Genomic DNA, 23,242 nt, shown 5'->3' with positions numbered 1-23,242 from the left:
GTATTAAGTGCTATACGGACCTTGACCTTTGAGCCAGTAACCCTTTCTTAAAATTGTGTGAATACAGGGGGGGGGGGGGTATTTGTCTGTGAATGTCTGATGGTAACATTGATTATTAAAAATTATGACTTGTATTTACAGTATCTATAGTGTTAGAATGACCTTGAGTTTCATGCTAGTGACTCCTGCTTCAACTATGTGAGTTGTGTGCATGAAGGGGATAGATATGCATGTGAATGTCCAGAAGTGAGACATCCATTATTAAATCAATGAGGTGGTATTTGCAGTATTTGTAGTATTTATAGGGTTAAAATATCCTTGACCTTTATGCCAGTGACCACTGTTTTATCTGTGCAACATGTGTACATGTGAGGAATAGATCTGTCTATGAGTCATAGGATGTAAAATACATTAACTTGTATTTACAGTATTTAGAGTGTTAGAATAACCTTGACCCTTGACTTGTGTTTGTCAGAGGAACATATATACTTGTCATACTCTAGGATGTGTTTAAATGCTGTATCCAATCATGTAGATTGATTAAAACCTGCACCACCTGACAAATGTTCTCATGACACTACTTGAGGTGTGACCACCCATGATATACATTTGCTTAGTTTTATCATATCTTTATGTTTTCGATTGGCTTCTTTTCTAGGCTATTCAGGAGACAACTATGAGGCCAAAAACAGCTTTTGTTTTCAAACTTTGAGTCTATGACATTTTTTGTGAAATGACCTTGCAACTTTGACCCTAAAAGTAAAACAATTGTATTATTTTTTCAGGCCTGTTAAAGGTCGAATCCTGAACAGTCATTTTTTTCATGGAATGAGTTCTTGTGAAGTTACTTTTGACCTTGAAACAGACTGATATTTTTTTTAATGTTTTTTCATCAGAGATAATTAGGAGTGAGCTGTGTAGAATATAAAATTGTTTTAATTGATTCCTTTTCCAGAGCTATTCAGGAGTAAACTGTGAGGTCCAAAACAGCCTTTGCTCTTCAATCCCTTGTTTCCATGGCACTACATGCAAAGTGACCTTGATCCCTAACACTGGATATAGATTAGTTTAGATGAATAAAATATCAAATTATTTTAATTGATTCGTTTTCAGGGCTATTCAGGAGTAAACTGTGAGGTCCAAAACAGCCTTTGCTTTCCAAACCCTTGTTTCCATGGCGCCTCATGTGACGTGACCTTCAACCCTGACACTGGATATAGGTGTACCTGTGCAGAGGGATTTATTGGCACCCACTGCGAGGCCAAAGTAACGCAGTGTCACAGTATTCCGTGTTTACACGATGGTGTGTGTGTTGAGAATCTCTACACATCTGGTTACACATGTGCATGTAAAGAGAATTACACAGGCAATATTTGTGAGACAGAACTTGAGGGCTGTCTTCGTACAGGGTGTTTGAACGAAGGGACCTGCGTAGCTACTGATCAAGGTTAGATTTATATCCGTTCATTGATTAAAAGAATAACTACAAGTTAAAATGACCCTTACCAGTTTTCTGGATAGAAACTTATACTTTTTCTTGATCATCCTATACACAACATAGCATTCATGTAATAAAAATGATTTAACATTTAACTTTCAAAATGGCATTCAGTGTGTAGACGTACAAATAAATGTTTAATTTTAGGTAATTTTTTTATCTCAAAATCATTTTTTTCTCAAAATCTATTCAGATCTATTCAGGTCAACTTTGCAAAGGCTTATCAGCTACTAAAATTCCGGATTAACCCTGCAAAAAGGATTGACAGCTTTTTGTAAATTAGTAATTATTGCAGAATTCTTTGATTTTTTTTTCAAAAGGGATCAAAGTCCTTTAACCCTGCTGTGGGCATGAATCCCTCATACTCAAATTAACTCCTAGCTGTGTTTCAGGATTGACAATTATCAGTTGTAAGAACCCATGATTGGAAAGCTTCAAGTGCGAAAAAGACATCAACAATGTATCCTGACTCCTTGTAAACCAATTATTAAAATTATTTTTTTCAAATTATACATTTAAAGATCAATTTGTGAAAAAGAGGTAAAAATATGTGCACCATACCATGTTGAACACATTTTACAGGTCACATGTGCCAGTGCTTATCGGCATGGGAAGGTGTACGATGTGAAGATGATGTCGACGAATGTAACACAACACCTTGTCAGAATGGGGGACAGTGTGTTAACTTGGCTGGAATGTACATCTGCCTGTGCACGAAGCACTGGACCGGAACCACGTGCACAGAAGATGAGCTGGAATGTGTACAATCTCCGTGCAAGAATGGAGCTACGTGTGTGGAGACAGTGGGTGGGGAACCTGCATGTCTGTGTCCGCTAGGTATGTGTTGATTAAGTATTAATTTAAGTTAATTGTGTACTGGTTTCATTAACCTCAAACTTTGCTAAGGTCTTTAATTAGTTGTAATAGGGCACACAAGGGGATTTGAACCCCCATTCCAGTCAATGATTGGTTGATGGATGCTTCATGTAAAAATTAAAGCCTGTACTCCATTTAGTTTAGCCAACATTATCATATGTAGGCCTCATTTTAAATAGCTAAATGCTAATACAATTACTCAAGTATTTTCAGGCAATCTATGCGAGACCCTGGCATGGCTACTCTCCAGTTCCCTGTGGAGATGACCAAAAATTACATTTGTTAATTCTAATAAATAAGGTTCTTTATTCAAGGATTTACTGGCCCACTATGCGAGACCCCAGTGGATGGCTGCTTTCCAGACCCGTGTGAAAACGGCGGCTTGTGTGCCAACAGCCTCGGAAACTTTACTTGTACATGTCTACAAGGGTTCACAGGTATTCTTTGGTTTTGACATAAAACCAATCCAAACTGATTCTTTGTAAAAGGTCAGCAGCCAAGTAGGTTTTCAGCCTTCAGAGGGAATGAAAAACATGTACCCAAATCTGAATTAAGCAAACAAATACTTTTTCATAAAGCTTGATAAAGTTGACATTTATCGGAGTCAAGAAAGATATTATTTACTGGAAGGATATTCTACATGTATTAACCTGTAAATGTATATGTTGCTTTCCCTATTATTTTTATTGGTGAATTTTGTTGGACTATGAATAAAAATGATTTGTTATGTTTTTATTTTGTTTTCTTTTGTTTTGTTTTTTAAGTTGAAACCTGATGCTAAACATAGAATCCATTTGGAATGGCCTAATTTTGGTACAGTTTTAAAAAAGATTGATTTCATTGCTACAAAATTTAGTGACGTTATCATAAAAAAAATACTGCAAGTCAGACAGGTTTCAGTTTTTTACTCAAATTTTCTGAGTTTCTAATGAACGCAAAATCTTTGGATTGTTTGGATCTCTGATCAGCGGAAAAATCAATACATACGAAAAACTTGAATAAACCTGTTGAAAAGTGTTGGTCTATGATGGGTTAAATGTTTTGTTGTGATTAGTGTTTCAATTATTCTTTAAAAAGTGATATAACATATCATCTACAAATTGTGTTGGTACTTTTCCCACATTTTTATGAGGTCATATGATAAACTGTTTCTGGATACTCTCCAGTTGTTTTATTTACAGAATGGCTTAAGAGAGAATTACTGTAAAAACCTTACACCTTAAATGAAATGAATTTTTTTTTAACAATACTTGTAAGAAATAATGAATTTTGGTTGTAAAATATGTGATTGATGTCATTATCTGGGATATGAATCCAGTTTGGATTGTTAAAAAAACCAATGTAGTCCTTGGGACTCCAAACCAACCCTGGACTGCGTACATACCTTTATAATGACACAATTCATACCTTAATTAGAAAGTTTTGTAAAAATATTACCTCAATATCATCAATCCATGGATTGCGTGTAAACTTTTCAGGCCAAAAATGTGAAGACGAAATCAATGAATGTGAAGTTTTCTCCCCTTGTGTCAACAACGCCACCTGCACAGATCTGCTTAATGCCTACAAGTGTTCATGTATAGCAGGCTTCACAGGTATTGGATTCTGTCTCCATTTCTGAAAAAAAGATAAGTAAGAAAGGGATGATCAATAAATATGAAGATGTGAAGGTTTTTGCCACTGCGTAAACAGCACAACTGATTGACGGCCTACATAAACTTAACTGATCATTAAACACTAACAACATCACTGAACTGCAGTGTCAGTATTCATGATTGTGAACTTGACCCTTGTTTCCATGGAAACAAATGTGCTGATCGGTCAAATACGGTGAATGAGCACATATGCATTATTTTAGGACAAAAACTTGTTCTTCAGGTTTGTACCTATCATTGACCTTTTTTACAGGGGTCAACTGCAGTGTGAACATTGATGATTGTGACCTTGACCCTTGTATCCATGGCAGCAGATGCATTGATGGGGTCAATGGGTTCACTTGTGAATGTCTAGAGGGATATACTGGTATGAGAAAGAGTTTAAACTTAACTTATTTTAGAATGATTATGAAAAAAGTTCTATGAAGTTATGCTTAGTCACACTTGTTGGCACAATGTTGCATGAGAGTTGTGGTCTTGTTTACGGGGGAAACTTGAGAAGTCGGAGAAAACCAACTTGTTTGGCTTGGTGAACCCACACCAATATGACTTGCGCCCAGGCCCGGAATCAAACGAGGGTGGCCTTGGTAGGAGGCGAGCACTGCGCTAACTTGACAACCTTTTTATCTCAATTTTTTTTTTAAATTGTACTAAAACTTCAATAATTGTGGTATGAGTAAGATTGCAGATATTTTTTTCTACGTTGTAGTTTCTCTAAAACATGCTTTTTGTGGCGAATTGATAATAGAAACGCCCTTTTAAGATAAATGTCTCAGTGCCTTAAACAACTTCTGTTTACAGGTGATCTATATTGTGGGTTTACAACAAAGTAATTTCATGTATCTATTGCTGTTTGCATGATATTTAATATATAATAGAACTCTTTAAAAGATTTCTAGTGTTAAGTTTAAATGAAGTTCTGGTTAAATCTCACATAAGATAGAAGTTGAAACATGCAAATTTAAGCAATTGTCTCAAAATTTAAGCATTTATTCAGTATATTTTTTGAACATTTATTAGTTACACATTTCTTAGTATTTTAGAGCTATTTTTGACAATTATATTTCAGGAGAAAATTGTGAAGATGAGGTGAACAGTTGTTCTCTAGATCCCTGTCGGAATAATGCAACCTGTGTCAGTGAGGCAGGGAGGTTCCAGTGTACGTGTCTACCAGGGTGGGAAGGTATCTTCATTGTTTTCTGTTTTTTGAAAATAATTTTCAAGATATTGTCATACTGTTATACAATGTAGCTTTAATGATTTTTGGTGGAAACATTTGCATGAACCTACAAGCATTAACTTTACAAAAGTCAATAGGCTTGTGGTTGTAGCATACTCACGTCTCACCAATGCATCCCAGGTTCTATTCTCGGCCTGCCGTGCATGTTGGTTGGTTGGTGGTCACCAAGCGGGACTAGTGGGTTTTCTTCTGGCACCTGGTTTAATCCACAACACAAAACCACATTACTTGCAACATTATGTCAGTTAGAGTGACTAATAGCATAAGTTGTAATAACTTCTTCATAATCGTTAGTTGATATAAAGTACTTCATAATCATAAAATGAATACAAGTTTAAACTTATTGGCTTATTTGTAGCAAGACCCATAACACTGGCTTTTGTTTTTAGTAATTCCACTTTATTGAATGAAAATACAACTGACCAATTATCTGCTTGACATGCTTGTTTTACGGCAAACAAGACATAAATTGACTATACAAATATATTCCTTTGTGTGGCCATTTTGTTATGGTATCAGAGTTTTATAGGTAAAACAAGACAATTAAAATAAAATTTTAGCAACTGGCTTAAGAGCAGGAAATGTCTTGGGTTTGGAAGTCATTTCTATGATCTTTTTTTTTACTGAGGAAAAAATGAAAAAATATTATCAGTGAGGTAGGAATGTAAAGAAAACATCTACACAATTAATCTAAAATATAACAACATGTATTAAAATGTATGAATTCCAAACCTCTTTTCAGGTGACTTATGTGAGGTGAATATTGATGACTGTTCTCCTGATCCTTGTTACAATGGTAGTCCGTGTTTGGATGGCGTTGATGACTATACATGCAAATGTGCCACAGGTTATGAGGGTATGTTGGGTTTTTTAGTTTATGCACATATTTTTTCATTTTATAACCCCTGATTGGCCTGACGAAATTAATACTCACAAATTTTTCAACTACAATGCTCTTGTCTTGGAGATTGAGGCTCTTCTTTTGATTTCAGGTAAAAACTGCTCCAAAGATATTCAGGAATGTTTAAGTGCACCTTGTTTGCATGGGGGCACTTGCTCTGAGCCTGTTGCAAATGGTTACAAGTGCACCTGCCCAGCTGGTGTCTATGGTGACACATGTCAATTTGTCTCTGTTGCAACATTTGATGGCTCCTCATTGGTCAGTTTGAATCCTCTGACAACCAATGAAAACGTAGGAAATTCTACTACCAATGAAAACAGAGAAAAGAGATTAGCTAAGCGAGCTGTTTATGACAGAATAAAGCGACAGGCAACTGAGGAAATTAATATCAAGTTAACATTTACAACAACAATACTTGAAGGGACTTTGATACTAGCAACTGGGGTAGGTTAGATAGATGAAAAAACACAACACTTTATTTGCCTTCACATTGTATTATACTAACCAAATGTTAATATCTTTTAAAAATAAGAGCGTCTTTAAATATTTCTGCATTGTGATTAATTAAGCAAGTAACTTCAAATGAAGTGGATAAAACCATCCCATTTTTCAATTTCTTATGTTCCAAAATGTTTTACTTTAGATTACTTTGTATTACATGGCATACTTCTATTTTTATTTTCAGATTTCTGCCGCTCAAGATAATTCTCATTTTTTGGTTCAGTTTGTAGAAGGAAATTTAATTGTGTCACAGAATTTGAATGGAGAATTACTGAGAGGCCAAATACCATTGGCACAGTCTGGCTTCGACAGCGTCAGCCATGTTGTTACTATCACTATGACAACCACAGAAACTAACATTTCATTGGGCAATTGCTCAGCTGGTGACTGTCATTTGGCTCTAAAATCATCTGTGATTGGTCAAAAAATAATTTTGAATGAGTCACTGTATATTGGAGGCTTACCACAGATGACTGCATATCTAAGAAGTAAAGTTCAGACATTGCCTGGATTTACTGGATGTATTGGGGTAAACAGGCTTTGAAAGACAATAAATGAGAAAAAAGAATATTGTATGGTATTTCTGATGTTCTTTGGGGCTTTGACCAAGTCATTGTCTCAACTGACATAAAGACCTATTAAGCAGTTTTATTTAACAATTACTTTTAATTATTTTTTATATAAATTGCTCAAGTTATAGGATATAAACATATTTTAAGAAAATTAGATTATTTTTAGCTGTTGTAAATCTTGTGCAGTATAGAAACAGTAAACACTTGTGTATTTCAGAACTTGTCAATAAACAATGAACCAATCAGCATTCTCCCTGCCTCACATGATGCAAATCAAACAGACCAATCAAAGCAGCCAATTCCAGGTTGTAGATCACATGACCTCTGTGTTCAGGCCACATGTCAAAATGGGGGCCAATGTATGGATAAGTGGTTCAGCCAGTACTGTCAGTGTGCAGATGGATATACAGGTATACACTGATCCATATTATATTTATATTCAAAAATAGAATATCAGCATACGCCAATGCTAGAGGGCATTAACACTGTTGCACCTATGATTTCTTTCAATAATTCTTTTTGTAGTGATTCTGAAGGATCTTGCTGCCAACCTTTATTGATCTAAGAATAATATCTCTCGTGTGTTTCTGGTCTGAATAATAATTCCTCCCTGAGAGCATGTGGCGAAGCAATTTTCAAATAATCCATGTTAGCGATGTGATTACCAGAATGTAACCCATTTCACAAGTCTATTCGACATGTTAACTTTACAAGGATTTTAAACCTCTTACACAATTATCATAATAAATCTTCAAGGTCGGCGATGTGAACACCAGAATATAGCTAATTTCACAGCCAAGTTTTTCTACACGTTAACTTTACAAAGCTTGTGAATCTTTCACAAAATTATCAAAAATAAATCTTCCAGGTCGGCGATGTGAACACCAGAATGTAGCCCATTTCACACCCCGGTCATTTCTACACCTTGGTAACTTTACAAAGCTTGTGAACCTCTCACTCTGGGTCACAGTGAACTCTTCCACTGGCATGATTCTTTACACGGTGAGTCACATTTTTAGCTCGACTATTTGAAGAATATGGAGAGCTATACTACTCACCCAAGCGTTAGCGTCGGCGTTGGCGTCACACCTTGGTTAAGGTTTTGCATGCAAGCACACATAGGTTAATATCTCAGCAACTACTTGAGGTATTGCATTGAGACTTGATACAATGGTACTTAACCATCCAACCTACTTAATTGACCAAGTTAGATAACTTTTTGCATTTAATGCAAAAAATAGGCCTTTATTATTTGACGTATAAATTCTGGTTAAGGTTTTGCATGTAAGCACACATAGGTTATTATCTCAGCAACTACTTGAGGTATTGCATTGAGACTTTATACAATGATACTTATCCATCCAACCTACTTAATTTACCAAGATAGATAACTCTAGTTTGCATTTAATGCAAATAATAGGCCTTTATTATTCGACTTAGAAATTCTGGTTAAGGTTTTGCGTGCAAGTACACATAGCTTAATATCTCAGCAACTACCTGAGGTATTGCATTGAGACTTTATTCAATGATACTCAACCATCCAACCTACTTAATTAACCAAGTAAGATAACTCTTGTTTGCATTTAATGCAAATAATTGCCCTTTATTATTCGACTTAGAAATTCTGGTTAAGGTTTTGCGAGCAAGCACACATAGGTTAATATCTCAGCAACTACTTGAGGTATTGCATTGAGACTTGATACAATGATACTCAACCATCCAACCTACTTAATTAACCAAGTTAGATAACTTTTTGTTGCATTTAATGCAAATAATATGCCTTTATTATTCGACTTAGAAATTCTGGTTAAGGTTTTGTGTGTAAGCACACATAGGTTAATATCTCAGCAACTACTTGAGGTATTGCATTGAGACTAGATACAATTTACCAAGTTAGATAACTCTAGTTTGCATTAAATTCAAATAAAGGCTTTTTTATTCGACATAGAACTTCTTGTTAAGGTTTTGCATGTAACCACTTTTAAGTCAATACCTCAGCGAATACATCATGTATGACATTGAAACTTTACACACAGGCTCCCAACCATTTAACCTTCTTCTTTAATCAAGTAAGATAACTCTATCTTTAATATTATATAATTTTTGGCCCTTTATTATGAGACTTAGAAATTCTGGTTAAGGTCTTGCATGTTAGCACACATAGGATAATATCTCAGCAACTACTTGATGTATTGCATTGAGACTTTATACAATGGTATTAAACCACCCAACATCATTGAATAACCAAGTTAGATAACTGTATTTTGCAAATAATGGCCCTTTATCATTAGACTTAAAAATTCTCGTTAAAATTTTCCATGTAACCACATTTATGTTAATATCTCAGCACATCATGTATTGCATTGAAATCTATTCTAACAGTGATCCATGCATGCTTCGCCAAAACTTTTCAATCCTTACACTGAAAAGCGGCGGAATAGTCGAGCGCGCTGTCTCTGTGACAGCTCTTGTTAGACTGTGGAATATATCAATATAAAAGTCACAATAGCGTTCAAGCCTTTTAATGATAACTATTATTGTTTATGATTTTACCAATCCATTTATTGTTAAGTATAATCATTATGTTTAATAGTTTGACATAAGCCTCATGACCTCAAACATTGGCAGTTATAAGTCAACTAGTGTTACATTTGGTCAGGAAAAGTGGTTTTGTCAATAAAACTATTTATACATGATGATGTTTAATAAAGTTATTTTTGTATGACTAAGCATTGTAGCATTGGATTTTTGCTCTTCTTAGTTCGGCTTTGGCTGGAGTTTTCTAAATATTTATCAAGGTCAACTTTCATGACAAAAATATGGTTGTCAGTATTGATGATTTAATGTTAAAGACAACTGATAATATTTCCACATGTTAAAGTTAAAAAACAACATTTGTCTCTTAATCTGCTTTCAGCTTGACCTTGACTTGATGGCCTTGTACATAGATGAAGGTCAACTTGTCCTGCATCTGGTTGTCAATGGCGATGACTTTGTCAATAGAGTGGGGTACCTTTCAACAGGGGACTGGTATCAAGTCAATGCCTACTTCGGTCCTGGAGTATATAAACTAACCTGTAAGTAGAAAGTTTGAATTTACAGCTTCACATGATACCAAGTGTTGGGAAATGGTTTCAACTCTGTTCTTTTTTTAAGGAAAGTGCATGTTTTTTGTAAGTGGAATATGTTTTACTAAAATGAAACATGATGACGCACCAAACTTATATTTTGTTCTCAGTTTCATCATCAAAGAATTACTTAATGTTGGAAAAAATGTTTCTCCTTTGCCCACACCTGTATTAATTAAAATGAAAAAAATATTAGCTTGTCTGTTTTTCATAGAATCATTGAGTTATGGCGACTGAAAACCCCTACAAACAGACAATTGTTGGCCAATGCTCCACGTTGCTCTAGTTGATATTTTGCTTGCCTGCTTGATTTTTCCATGCTGCTTAATCTATTTCTTATTTCCATTGCCTGCTTGTAAGCTCCACATGGATTTAGTTCTTATTTCCATTGCCTGCTTGTAAGCTCCACATGGATTTAGTTCTTATTTCCATTGCCTGCTTGTAAGCTCCACATGGATTTAGTTCTTATTTCCATTGCCTGCTTGTAAGCTCCACATGGCTTTAGTTCTTATTTCCATTGCCTGCTTGTAAGCTCCATATGGCTTTAGTTCTTATTTCCATTGCCTGCTTGTAAGCTCCACATGGCTTTAGTTTTTATTTCGATTGCCAGCTTTTTGTGCATTTTTTAACCTTATATGTATTTCTAAAAAAATCGAAGATATTTGCATTTTATATTTGAAACAGTTTGCCACAGGCATAAATTGAAGGGTGATCAATAACTTTATATATTGTTGTGTTAAGGTCCTTTTTTGCATGAATTCCATAAGAAATAAACAAAAAAAATTGTTTTGTTCGGAACAATGTTTGATAATTAAAAACTATATAATTTAATTTTCAGTATCTAATGATGTATCTGGAGTAGCAGGAACTGCTCAGGGAACTGTGGGTAATTACCTGGACGTTGATATGCCGCTATTTTTAGGGCAGGTACATGAGCACCCTTCTCTCAGCAAGTGGAAGGATAGGCAGGGATTCAAACTGAATAATAGGTAAATTTATACGGTATATTAGGCTGAACAATGTATGTGGAATAGAAGTAATTTTGTCATCATGTGTGTGGATAAGAACCAGCAGCCTAGTTACCTCTGTTGGTAAGAGCCGTGTTTTGGCATTTGTGGGTTCAAGCCTCACACTGCACACACTTTTCCACCAAAGTTTACTTGACTGGTGTCAGAAGTAAAAGACAAGAGTGCATGTATCAGCCGAAGGATATAAACGAGGGAGGAGTGTAGTTTGTGTGGGTAAGAACCAGCTGCCCAGTAAGCTCAGTTGTTTAGGGTACCATGCCTGATTTCTCTTGGTCGCGGGTTTGAACCCCACACCATGCATTCTTTTAGGTTTACTAAATTGTGTTAGCCTATAATGCTCCAGGGTAGTTTTTAACTGCTTTTGAAAAATGGTTTGAATGAGTGAGTTAAGGGCCTGTCACACCCAGTCTATTGGCTCGCTGTAGCTATACTGGAGCACAAATTTGAAGATTTTAATGGTTCGCTACTAGAATTTAGGCAGCCCAACGGTTACCATTGCTTAGAATGGTAGTATATCGTCAGGATATCATCAGTACATCAGGGAAAAAAAGATAACGGTATAAATTTTTGAACACGTTGACAAATAACTGCTGTTGCGCTGCTGGAGTGAGCAATGGGACTACAACAGGAGTACAATGAGAGTACTTTGTTAATGTCGGTAGGACACCTGTACTCACTCAGTTATGGATCGGTTGCTCAGAGGTTGCCTCAGTGAGGACTGTACTAGTATGCATTTTTGAACATACTCAAAAAATCTTGCTGATGAATGACCTGACTTATCTGTATTAATATGGGAGACTTAGTCGGTATTGCAACTGTCAATTGCAATTTTTCAAGCACTTTCTAGATGGAGCTCAGCCAATTTTCTCTCAGTTGTTAATTGTGTGCTTTGCTTTAATCCCAGCGAGTCCATAGTGTGTGACAGGCCCTTACAGGAAAATTATGCTGCTATCTTTTTTTGTGGGCAAATTAATGAGAACTCCCCTTGTGACAATGGGAGGATAGGCCATGATTTAAACTAACATGAAGGTAAATTGTTGAACAGGGCTTATTGGAATTTCATTCACTGAATTGGTCATACCAAAGTTGTATTTGGCGGAAATATTATATGTTCATAACCCGAAATGTTTTGCTTAATACTTTCAATAAGTGTCATAAAAGGAATGAAGTGACTGAAAAAGAACTTCACAAGGATTTTGAAGATAACTGAATGATTTTGGATTTCATAACTAGGGCATTCAAAAATGATAATTTTGATGATTTTACTTTAAAGAAATTGAATGAAATGGTACAATTTCTTAAATTTTAGTTTCACTGGCTGTATAAAAAATCTTACCATCAACCAATCACCTGTGGACTTGATGACATCATCCGAGTCTATTTTTGGAAACGACCCTCCTGCAGCAATTCCAGGGTGCGCTAGAGACACTTCCTGTTCTGGGTTGCCATGCCAACATGGAGGTCGTTGCAATGGAAACTGGGGAACTCATTCTTGCCAATGTTCTAGCAGTTATTCAGGCAAAAATTGTGAACAAGGTAAATAATAAGCATTTTTATGGTATTTGTTTAATATTATAAACATTGAATATATGTGTATATTTAATAAATGAAGCAAAACTATTACAGTTACAACCCCGTTGGCTCAATATTTCAGGGACTGGCCTATATACTTCGAGCCTTGAGAATATTGAGCCAAACAGGATTGCTTACTGAATGTGTGTTTTTCTTTGATATGTTAAAGAAAGACTTGTTTACCTTTTTTGTTATTTGCTACCTTATCTCCGCAAGAGAAGAGAATTGGACATATTTTATATGCATTTACATTCATTTTTCTAACCTTTTTTTATAAAATGAAATTTAAAATTTTATCTTAAATTTATAATCAAAGTAAAAAAGTTTTAATTACTTGAGTTTATGATATTTTATAGTCATATGTATATTCTTACATCATTTTGTTACTTATTTTGCAGCTCAGTCAGCAACATTCAATGGCAGAACAAGTTTTATGGAATTTCACTTGAACACTACAGCATTTGCTTTTGGCGATGAAGGCTCGTTCGAATTTCGCACTCGTAACCAGACTGTGACACTGATGTATCTACAATTTTACCACTCTTTGACTGGCTCAGCCAATGGCAGCTTGGAGTTTAGTCTATACAAGGGTGCACTTCAAATGACCTTGACATTGGAATCAGGTATAATATGTTTGCTTTGGTTCAAACCCTCAGGATCTCTCAATATTTGAAAATGGAAATGCTGGTCTGTAAATGTTATCACTGGTTTACCTGTCTGTATATATCAGTAAATGTTATGACTGTTTTACCTATCTGTAAATGTTGTGTCTGATTTACTGGTCTTTAAATGTTATCACTGATTTACCTGTCTTTATATTTTATCACTGGTTTACCTGTCTGTATATGTTATCACTGATTTACCTATCTTTAAATGTAATCTGTAATCACTGATTTACCAGTCTGTAATCACTGATTTACCAGTCTGTAATCACTGATTTACCAGTCTGTAATCACTGATTTACCAGTCTGTAATCACTGATTTACAGGTCTTTTAATGTAATCCCTGATTTACCTGTCTGTAATGGTTATCACTGATTTACCTTTCTGTAACTGTTATCACTGATTTACCTGTCTTTAAATGTTATCATTCATTTACCTGTCTGTAAATGTTATCACTGATTTACCTGTCTTTAAATGTGATTAACCTGTCTTTAAATGTTAAATGTTATCACTGATTTACCTGTCTTTAAATGTTATCATTCATTTACCTGTCTGTAAATGTTATCACTGATTTACCTGTCTTTAAATGTGATTAACCTGTCTTTAAATGTTAAATGTTATCACTGATTTACCTGTCTTTAAATGTTATCACTGATTTACCTGCCTGTAAATGTTTTCACTTATTTACCTGTCTTTAAATGTTATAACTGATTTACCAATCTTGAAATGTTATCACTGATTTACCTGTTTGTAAATGTTATCACTGATTTACCTGGTCTTTAAATGTTTTCACTGATTTACCTGCCTTTAAATGTTTTCACTGATTTACCTGCCTTTAAATGTTATCACTGATTTACCTGTCTGTAAATTTTATCCCCGAAAAAAATATCAATTTGAATTTCCATGGCAAGCAAGCAATTATTTATGGATAATTCCAACATCTTCTTGTTCAACAGTGTGTATTCCATATTTCCTTATTTTTTTTCCAGGAAAACCAAAGAGGCTAACCTTCAACCAATCACTATCAGATGGTCAGTGGCACACTGTTATATGGTCAAGAGGTCATGGCCTTCTGAAGGTGACCCAGGGGTCAAAGTCATTGTCGTTGGTAACACAGTTCAACCCATTTTCGTACCAGTCGAAGATCACAGCATATCTTGCAGGAAAGCCTTTTCAGCGAGGTAGGCTTATCATAGAAATTAGAATAGTAAGAGAAAACATACATAAGTTAAGATAAAACCAAAGAACCAGTATAATAGTTCAAAAAAGTATTGATGTATAATCAAATGATAGGACAAATTATTTCTAGAACATAACATTTTTTATGCTGAAAAAGAAGGTTATTTTAGTTCTCTCTAATGTACTGAAGTTTCTGTACATGCCACTGTCTGTAATAGTCTGTTTTTAACTGAAGCATAAAATCCTGATATTAAATTTGTAGAACATTGATAAGAACACTATTTTCACATCATAAATTGATTTTTGACTCTCAAAACTTCAGGCAATCCAGGATTCTTGATCGGACTTGTGAAAGGCTGTATTAGAAATGTGACGTTCAATGAAAATATTGTACCTTTTCTTGACCCAGACGTTTCTAAAAATAGTGGTGTCAATATAAATAGCAGAGACATTCTACATGGTTGTCACGGTGATGATATTTGTAACCTTGACCCTTGTGAAGGTCATTCTAAATGTACTGACGTTTGGAATGCTAAAGAATGCTCCTGTTTGGAAGGTTGGGAAGGGATTGTTTGTAATGTAAGTAGTGATGATTGTGTTCAAAACTTATGTGCTAATGGCCTATGTGTAGATGAACATTTGAACTATACATGTGCTTGTGATATCGGTTACACAGGGGATTTTTGTGATTCTATTTATGACCCATGTGATAATATCCCCTGTTCTACGGAAGGGTCCATTAATTGTACTTTTACATTTCCTGCAAAATTTGAATGTTTATGCAAATCTGGTTGGACTGGAGAACATTGTTCCACCGAGATAAATGAGTGTGAAAGAAATCCCTGCTTGCATGCTGGGAAGTGCAGTGATCTTGTGGATGGATACAACTGTGATTGTACTGGGGACTACTTTGGTGATAGCTGTGAACAGGTTTATATTTGTTCATCTCAGCCATGTTTTAATGGTGGAACTTGTAATTCATCGGATGATAATTTAAACTTTACATGTGAATGTATCGATCGATTCTCAGGAAAAAATTGTGAAACATTTGATATCTGCTTTAACCATATTTGTAGAAATAATGCAACTTGCATATCATCTTCTGAAGGTTATACTTGTCAATGTTTTGACGGGTTTTATGGGGTTTATTGTGAATTCCCAGACCTTTGTTCCAGTAACCCATGCTTGAATAATGCAACGTGTAACAATGACAAAAATACATTCAATTGTGTTTGTAACGAGCATTATTCAGGTTTAACATGTGAATCTTTGATTAATTATTGTGATAAAAATCCTTGCAAAAATGGGGGGCAGTGTTTCTTTACAGAAGAGACAGTGACTTACGACTGCAGATGCCTTCTAGGGTTTGAGGGTGAACATTGTGAAATAGATGCTAATGAATGCCTTTCAAATCCTTGTCTTAATGGCGCTACTTGCATTGAAAGTAATCAGACACCTTGGAACTTCTTTCCTGGTTATCATTGTACATGTGCACTAGGTTTCTATGGTAACCAATGTGAAAACGAAACAAATGAATGTGACAGTTTGCCGTGCAAAAACAATGGTAATTGTGAAGATTTAGTAAACTCATATCAGTGTAAGTGCTTAGATAAATTTTCGGGAGCAAATTGTGAAATTGATCTCAGAGGGTGTTCCTCAAATCCATGTCAAAACAATGCCCAATGTGTTCAAAACGAGGCTGCTGATTTGACTATACGTTATTCATGTGTATGTGTAAATGGCTTTGTTGGTGCTCACTGTGAAAGCAATGTAAATGACTGTGTGAATCATAAATGTGTAAATGGTGCTACTTGTGTAGATGGGATTGATTCTTACACGTGTAATTGTCAACAAGGATATGATGGGATATTTTGTCATGACGTTGCTGATGCATGTTATAGTCAACCATGTAGGCATGGTGGTGTATGTAACTACAGAGGTTTATGTGATTGTGTAGAGATAGTAAACACATGTGGCTGGCATAATGAAACCTGTCAGACATTGCTGTGTAACCAGACTCCAGCGTGTAATGTCTACACCACTCCTTACACGTGTAACTGTGATATAACAGGGTACCATGGTGATATTTGTGATGTTGACGTTAATGAATGTGTTAACACAAATGCGTGTGAGCATGATGGTGTATGTGTTAACACGCAGGGGAACTACACATGTGACTGTACACAGACAGGGTTCAAAGGTCAAAGATGTGAGCTGGATATTGATGAATGTGCTGGGCCAAATCCATGCTTTAATGGAGGTAAGCTTCTAATTATTGTTATACATTTTTAGCTCGACTATTCAAATAAGAATAGGTGGGCTATACTACTCGCCCCGGCGTTGGCGTCGGTGTCTGGTTAAATTTTTAGGGCAAGTTGGGATTTTGACTTATAAGTCCAATACCCTTCATTCAATTGACTTAATACCTCACACATTTGTTAAGGGCCATCACATGATGAGGTTAGATAACTCCATATTATTCTTTACACAGATTATGGCTCATGATTGACTATGGAACTTAGGTTAAAGTTTTAGGGCAGGTTGGGATATTTATTAATTACTTCTATACCCTTCATTCAATTGACTTAATACTTCACACAATTGTTCAGCACCGTTACCCAATGAGGTTACATAACTCCATATCCTTAATACAAGTTATGGCCCCTGATTGACTAGGTTAAAGTTTTAGGCAAGTAAAAGTTAAGGGCAAGTTGGGATTTTAATAAAAAAACTTCTATACCGTTCATTCAATGCACTTAATAAATTTCAAAATTATTTACGATCATCTTACAGCAAGACACATAACTCCATTTTAACCCTAAATACAAATTATGGCCCTTGAATTTTTATTATTATTTTTTTAAATTTCTTTTGAAAGGCGTATTCTTAACCACATTTTCATAATGGGAAATCAAGTTATTTGAATGACTTGCGTCATTGTTCGGGAGGGCTTGTGGGAGGGCAGCATCAGTCACCTTATGTATTGAATAATTTTAGTTAGGTTTGACATAAAGAGACCAAACTTGGTAGTATTACTTCGTTATTGTATTCACTTCTAAGTCAAAGCGGTGTAGTTGAGCGCGCTGTCTTACGACGGCTCTTGTTAATGTACGCTATTGGCAATAAAAACCCTTTGTTTTAAAGCCTTTTCTACTCTTACTTTGAAGTATCAAAAGTGATTAAAGCATGTAAACATATCCTTAGCATGTCCTTTATTCCCAGGTCAGTGTGAAAACTTTGCCGGGTCTTTCAAATGCCTTTGTCAAGCAGGATGGACAGGACAAACATGTGGCCAACTTGTGGACAACTGTATGAAATCACCATGTAAACATGGGGGCATATGTGTTAACACACTCTCTGGCTTCATATGTGACTGCTTGGGAACTGGTTACCAAGGCAACACTTGTGAGCTCAACATCAATGATTGTTTTGGTAAGGACAGATCTGATTTGAATTATTTAAACTGTATGATTCTAGCCAGATTTTCATTAAAATAAAAGTCACAAATGTTACATATATTTAAAATCATATAATGCAAGTATTTTTAACCATGGGACCATATGCCAGATGGAGACATGCATGGAGAAGTGATCAGTGCTAATAACCATACCACCTGCAGGGCTGATTAACTAAAGTTGTATTATTGGATGGGTTTAATAATTATTTTAGTGTTCTGTTCATCTTTTGTATTTGTTTTCATCAGGAAATCCATGTCAGAACAATGGCCGGTGTGTAGATGGAGTGAATTCATTCACCTGTGACTGTGCAGTAACTGGTTACCATGGAGACCGGTGCCAGGTGGAGACAGATGACTGTGCAGGTGTTCCATGTGCTAACAATGCCACCTGCAGGGATGTTGGGCTCACATTTGAGTGCTTGTGTACAGATGGGTTTACAGGTATGGTTTATTCTAGGTTTACTCTACATTTTTGGTGTTTGTTGGTTTACTCACATGTTTGTAAAACTTTTATTTAAATAATTTCAAATGAGAAATTATATATTTTATGTTTACTTATGTGTTCTGTGTTAAGAATATGTCATCAATGCTTCGACTAGAGGATTGTTTATTGATGAAACAGTTTAAATTATTTCAAATGAGGAATTATATAAACTTTCAAACTGAATCTTATCAAGGTGTTAAAAAAACTCCACAAGATATCTATTTTTCATTAACCAGGTTTTCACAAAGTGAAACCTGGTTATTAGAATGATGAACGTCGTTGTTCGGGTGGGCGGGCGTTAGGGCGGTGTCAAACTCACCTATGAAACTGAATAACTTTAGTTATAGTTGACATATCTTGATGATTGATCAGACTTGGTCTATAGAAAAAGTTGGTAGATACCTTTCATGGTATCGCATTTTGGGTCAAGGTCACTGTTACTAAAAATAGAAAAACGGTTGAAACTGAATAACTTTAGTTAGGGTTGACATATCTTGACCAAACTTGGTCTGTAGGAAGAGTTTATGGGTACCTTTCATGTGATTGCGTTTGGGGTCCCTATGGTCAAGATCACTTTTACTAAAAATAGAAAAACAGACACTGGCTAAAATTCGTCTGTCAATCATTGAAAACCTGGTTTCGTTGCATTGCGGCGTTTCTTGTTATGATATTGTTTCACCTGTAAACAAATCAAATCCTGTTATACTTGACTATTCGAAGATAAAGGAGGCTATACTACTCGCTCTGGCGTCAGTATCTGCTACTAGTACAAGTTTTAGGCTTGTAAGCATTTTTACCTATTACTCCAATACCCTTCATTCAATTCACTTATTATTTCAGGCAGTAGTTCAAGACCAGCATACAATGGTGTGACATAACTTCATTTTATCCTGAATGAAAATTTTGACTCCTGATTGACTAAAGAAGTTAAGTTTTAGGGCACATTGCACCAGGCTAAAGTATTAGGGCAAGTTGGAGTTTTTACTAATAACTTCTATTCCCTCCACATATGTTTTGACATTTCAGGTCAAAGGTGTGAGGAAGACATAGATGAATGCTCCAAAGGTTCCCACCAATGTGCCAAAGGTTCCACTTGTCAGAACACTGAGGGCTCCTACACTTGTCTGTGTGCTGATAAGCAGTCTGGCTGGCTGTGTAATATCCCCTTAGGGCAGACTGGGAGTGAGGAGTCATCCAATACTGGGGTCATAGTGGCCTCAGTGGTCATTATCATTGCCATCATCCTGGCGCTTGCTGTGTATACTTACTGGTATGTATTATTCGGAAAGAAAAACTTTATTATTGTGATTTATTGAACAAATTTGACTTTATAATAATGCCGATTTGGTGTACATTGTTCATACTTTGTCTACACATTGGTCATGGTCATTACAAGCTTTCAAGAGCCATTCTTAAATGTGTTTGACTGTCAAGCCCACTTGCGGTTAGTGAGACATAGTTGTCACAATGGGGATTCCGTGTATGTGTGTGCGGGCTGTATCTTGACAATGCATTATAGTATTTTACATATTGCCCGTAACTTTATTAAGCAGTGTAAGGTTTACAACTAAGATGTTGTTTACAAATGATCCTTGTCTGGGTTGTATATTGACCATGCATGATAGGATTTTCAAAACACTTGCCATGAAGGTTCAACATGATGAGGGAGTGTGTTGTGCACAATGCCAGGCTGTCAACCAATTCCTATATTCCTATATTTTCCTATATTTTTGAGAAATTTCCTATATATTTCAAAACCTCCTATATTTCCTATATTTTCCTATATTTTGGATTTTTTTCCTATATTTTTCTTAAAAAGTGGTACTGGGATATATTTGAAATCATTCAAAGGATTGATACTGCCTTTAGATATTGTTTATTTACAGTTTAATACTGTAAAAAACACAAAAGTGAACTATATATTTATTGCCTATTACTCATACGTACATGCTCTGGATTGAAAATGACCACAAGAGCCATGCAAGTAGCGTATAGGCCCTCTTGGGCCTCTTGTTTTTACAATTATGATATCGAAGAGTAAAAAATATATTAAATAATTGTCCTGAGATTTGTTACAGAAAAAAACGTATTGCAATTGCATGGAAGAGCTTCATGTCTGTGTCAAAGTCTCTCCAACATGTCTCCATTCCTTATCTAGTTTCTTTTATTTATTTCTATAAACAAATATACTTGCTTGAATAGAGAGTGCTGTTTTAAATGTTAAGAATACATACTAGTGTTTCATTGACTGCCACAGGTACGTTCGGAAGTCTAGGAGACTGAAGGGCCAATACAAGCCATCTCAGATGGAACAGAACGGACTGGGGCTAGCTCCGGGTATACCTCTCAACAAAATGCTAGACACTCCTTATGGGGAGAGGCTTATATGACGGGAAGAAGGGGGTGGGGATAACTTGTCAATCAAAACATACACTTTTCTCTGATCTAGAAACTTCTGTGCTGTAAAATCCTTCAGTTTTGCTGTGGTATAGATTTGAGCTTTTTTATTCCAAATAAACCCATTTCTCTGAACTGATGTTTTTTTTATCCTGTTAATTATCAGGCAGATAGTATATGCAAAATTAAAAGCCTTAGCAGAATGACTTATTAATAACCTATATTTATTGAAACTATATCAGGCTTTCACTATGGAACTATTTATATGATAATACCAATAATTGGTAAGTTACTACTGTTAGAACATCTCTGATTTAATGGTAAACAAATGCAAATGTATTTATACATTTACTGTTTTAGATATTGCTCAGACAAATTGTCATCGTTATGTGTTTTTGAAACACTGTTGATATGATTAATATGAAATAAAACGTGGAATGGCGGTCTCAGGAAAAATAACCATGAACTCGACACGCATACAGGAACCACATTATTGTATTATATGTTGAAATTGTAATTAAGTTTTGATAAATTTGTTTTTGTTGGAAAATACTGAATATATCACTGATCGAGTCACCTATGTCCATTATGGAAATCATGTTTATCATTGCAGATGTGTATTCTTTACTTGATGTTTTTCTTTTATGCAACAGTTTCAGTTGATACAAAAAATCATGGTATGTTGAAATATTGTTTAAGAAATGAAAGGAAAAAATATTGACATACTTTATGATATATATTAACCACATGTTGATTTCATACATTTTACCTTAAAATCTAGGATCATAAAGCATTTTGCATTACTTGGCCTGTCCCTGTAGTGCCATTTGCATTACTTGGCCTGTCCCTGTAGTGTCATTTGCATTACTTGGCCTGTCCCTGTAGTGCCATTTGCATTACTTGGCCTGCCCCTGTAGTGCCATTTGCATTACTTGGCCTGTCCCTGTAGTGCCATTTGCATTACTTGGCCTGCCCCTGTAGTGCCATTTGCATTACTTGGCCTGCCCCTGTAGTGCCATTTGCATTACTTGGCCTTTCCCTGTAGTGCCATTTGCATTACTTGGCCTTTCCCTGTAGTGCCATTTGCATTACTTGGCCTGTCCCCGTAGTGCCATTTGCATTACTTGGCCTGTCCCTGTAGTGTCATTTGCATTACTTGGCCTTTCTCTGTAGTGCCATTTGCATTACTTGGCCTGCCCCTGTAGTGCCATTTGCATTACTGGACTTGTCCCTGAAGTGCCATTTGCATTACTGGACTTGTCCCTGTAGTTCCATTTGCACTACTTGGGCTGTCCCTGTAGTGCCACTTGCATTACTGGACTTGTCCCTGTAGTTCCATTTGCATTACTTGGGCTGTCCCTGTAGTGCCATTTGCATTACTGGACCTGTCCCTGTAGTTCCATTTGCATTACTTGGGCTGTCCCTGTAGTGCCATTTGCATTACTGGACTTGTCCCTGTAGTTCCATTTGCATTACTGGACTTGTCCCTGTAGTTCCATTTGCATTACTGGACTTGTCCCTGTAGTGCCATTTGCATTACTGGACTTGTCCCTGTAGTTCCATTTGCATTACTGGACTTGTCCCTGTAGTTCCATTTGCATTACTGGACTTGTCCTTGTAGTGCCATTTGGATTACTGGACTTGTACCTGTAGTGCCATTTACATTACTGGACCTGTCCCTGTAGTTCCATTTGCATTACTTGGGCTGTCCCTGTAGTGCCATTTACATTACTGGACTTGTCCCTGTAGTTCCATTTACATGACTGGACCTGTCCCTGTAGTTCCATTTACATTACTGGACTTGTCCCTGTAGTTCCATTTACATGACTGGACCTGTCCCTGTAGTTCCATTTACATTACTGGACCTGTCCCTTTAGTTCCATTTGCATAACTGGACCTGTCCCTGTAGTTCCATTTACATTACTGGACCTGTCCATGTAGTTCCATTTGCATTACTTGGCCTGTCCCTGTAGTGCCATTTGCATTACTGGACTTGTCCCTGTAGTGCCATTTGGATTACTGGACTTGTCCCTGTAGTTCCATTTGCATTACTGGACCTGTCCCTGTAGTTCCATTTGGATTACTGGACTTG

General features: G+C 36.0%; 1 protein-coding gene across 1 annotated transcript in view; it reads left to right on the top strand.

Annotated features, from left to right (window-relative positions):
- Nucleotides 1-21,859, top strand: part of LOC128223098 (protein crumbs homolog 1-like) — a 34,580-nt gene extending 12,721 nt beyond the window's left edge. Inside the window, exons 7-27 of the mRNA XM_052932349.1 lie at nt 1,114-1,447; nt 2,081-2,335; nt 2,689-2,811; nt 3,853-3,969; nt 4,283-4,396; nt 5,099-5,212; nt 6,012-6,125; nt 6,262-6,614; nt 6,856-7,200; nt 7,461-7,653; nt 8,112-8,245; nt 10,161-10,320; nt 11,210-11,360; nt 12,709-12,935; nt 13,370-13,594; nt 14,623-14,814; nt 15,135-17,072; nt 18,035-18,244; nt 18,516-18,710; nt 19,780-20,023; nt 21,011-21,859. Coding sequence (XP_052788309.1) covers nt 1,114-1,447; nt 2,081-2,335; nt 2,689-2,811; nt 3,853-3,969; nt 4,283-4,396; nt 5,099-5,212; nt 6,012-6,125; nt 6,262-6,614; nt 6,856-7,200; nt 7,461-7,653; nt 8,112-8,245; nt 10,161-10,320; nt 11,210-11,360; nt 12,709-12,935; nt 13,370-13,594; nt 14,623-14,814; nt 15,135-17,072; nt 18,035-18,244; nt 18,516-18,710; nt 19,780-20,023; nt 21,011-21,143 — 5,871 coding nt within the window. The 3' untranslated portion in view covers nt 21,144-21,859. The remainder of the gene's footprint in view (nt 1-1,113; nt 1,448-2,080; nt 2,336-2,688; nt 2,812-3,852; nt 3,970-4,282; nt 4,397-5,098; nt 5,213-6,011; nt 6,126-6,261; nt 6,615-6,855; nt 7,201-7,460; nt 7,654-8,111; nt 8,246-10,160; nt 10,321-11,209; nt 11,361-12,708; nt 12,936-13,369; nt 13,595-14,622; nt 14,815-15,134; nt 17,073-18,034; nt 18,245-18,515; nt 18,711-19,779; nt 20,024-21,010) is intronic.
- The last annotated feature ends 1,383 nt before the right edge of the window (nt 21,860-23,242 follow it).

Source organism: Mya arenaria, chromosome 17 (genome assembly GCF_026914265.1).
Source record: "Mya arenaria isolate MELC-2E11 chromosome 17, ASM2691426v1".
Taxonomy (NCBI): Eukaryota; Metazoa; Mollusca; class Bivalvia; order Myida; family Myidae; genus Mya; species Mya arenaria.
Note: the sequence above shows the minus strand (reverse complement) of the source record. Positions and strands in the feature narration are given on the sequence as shown.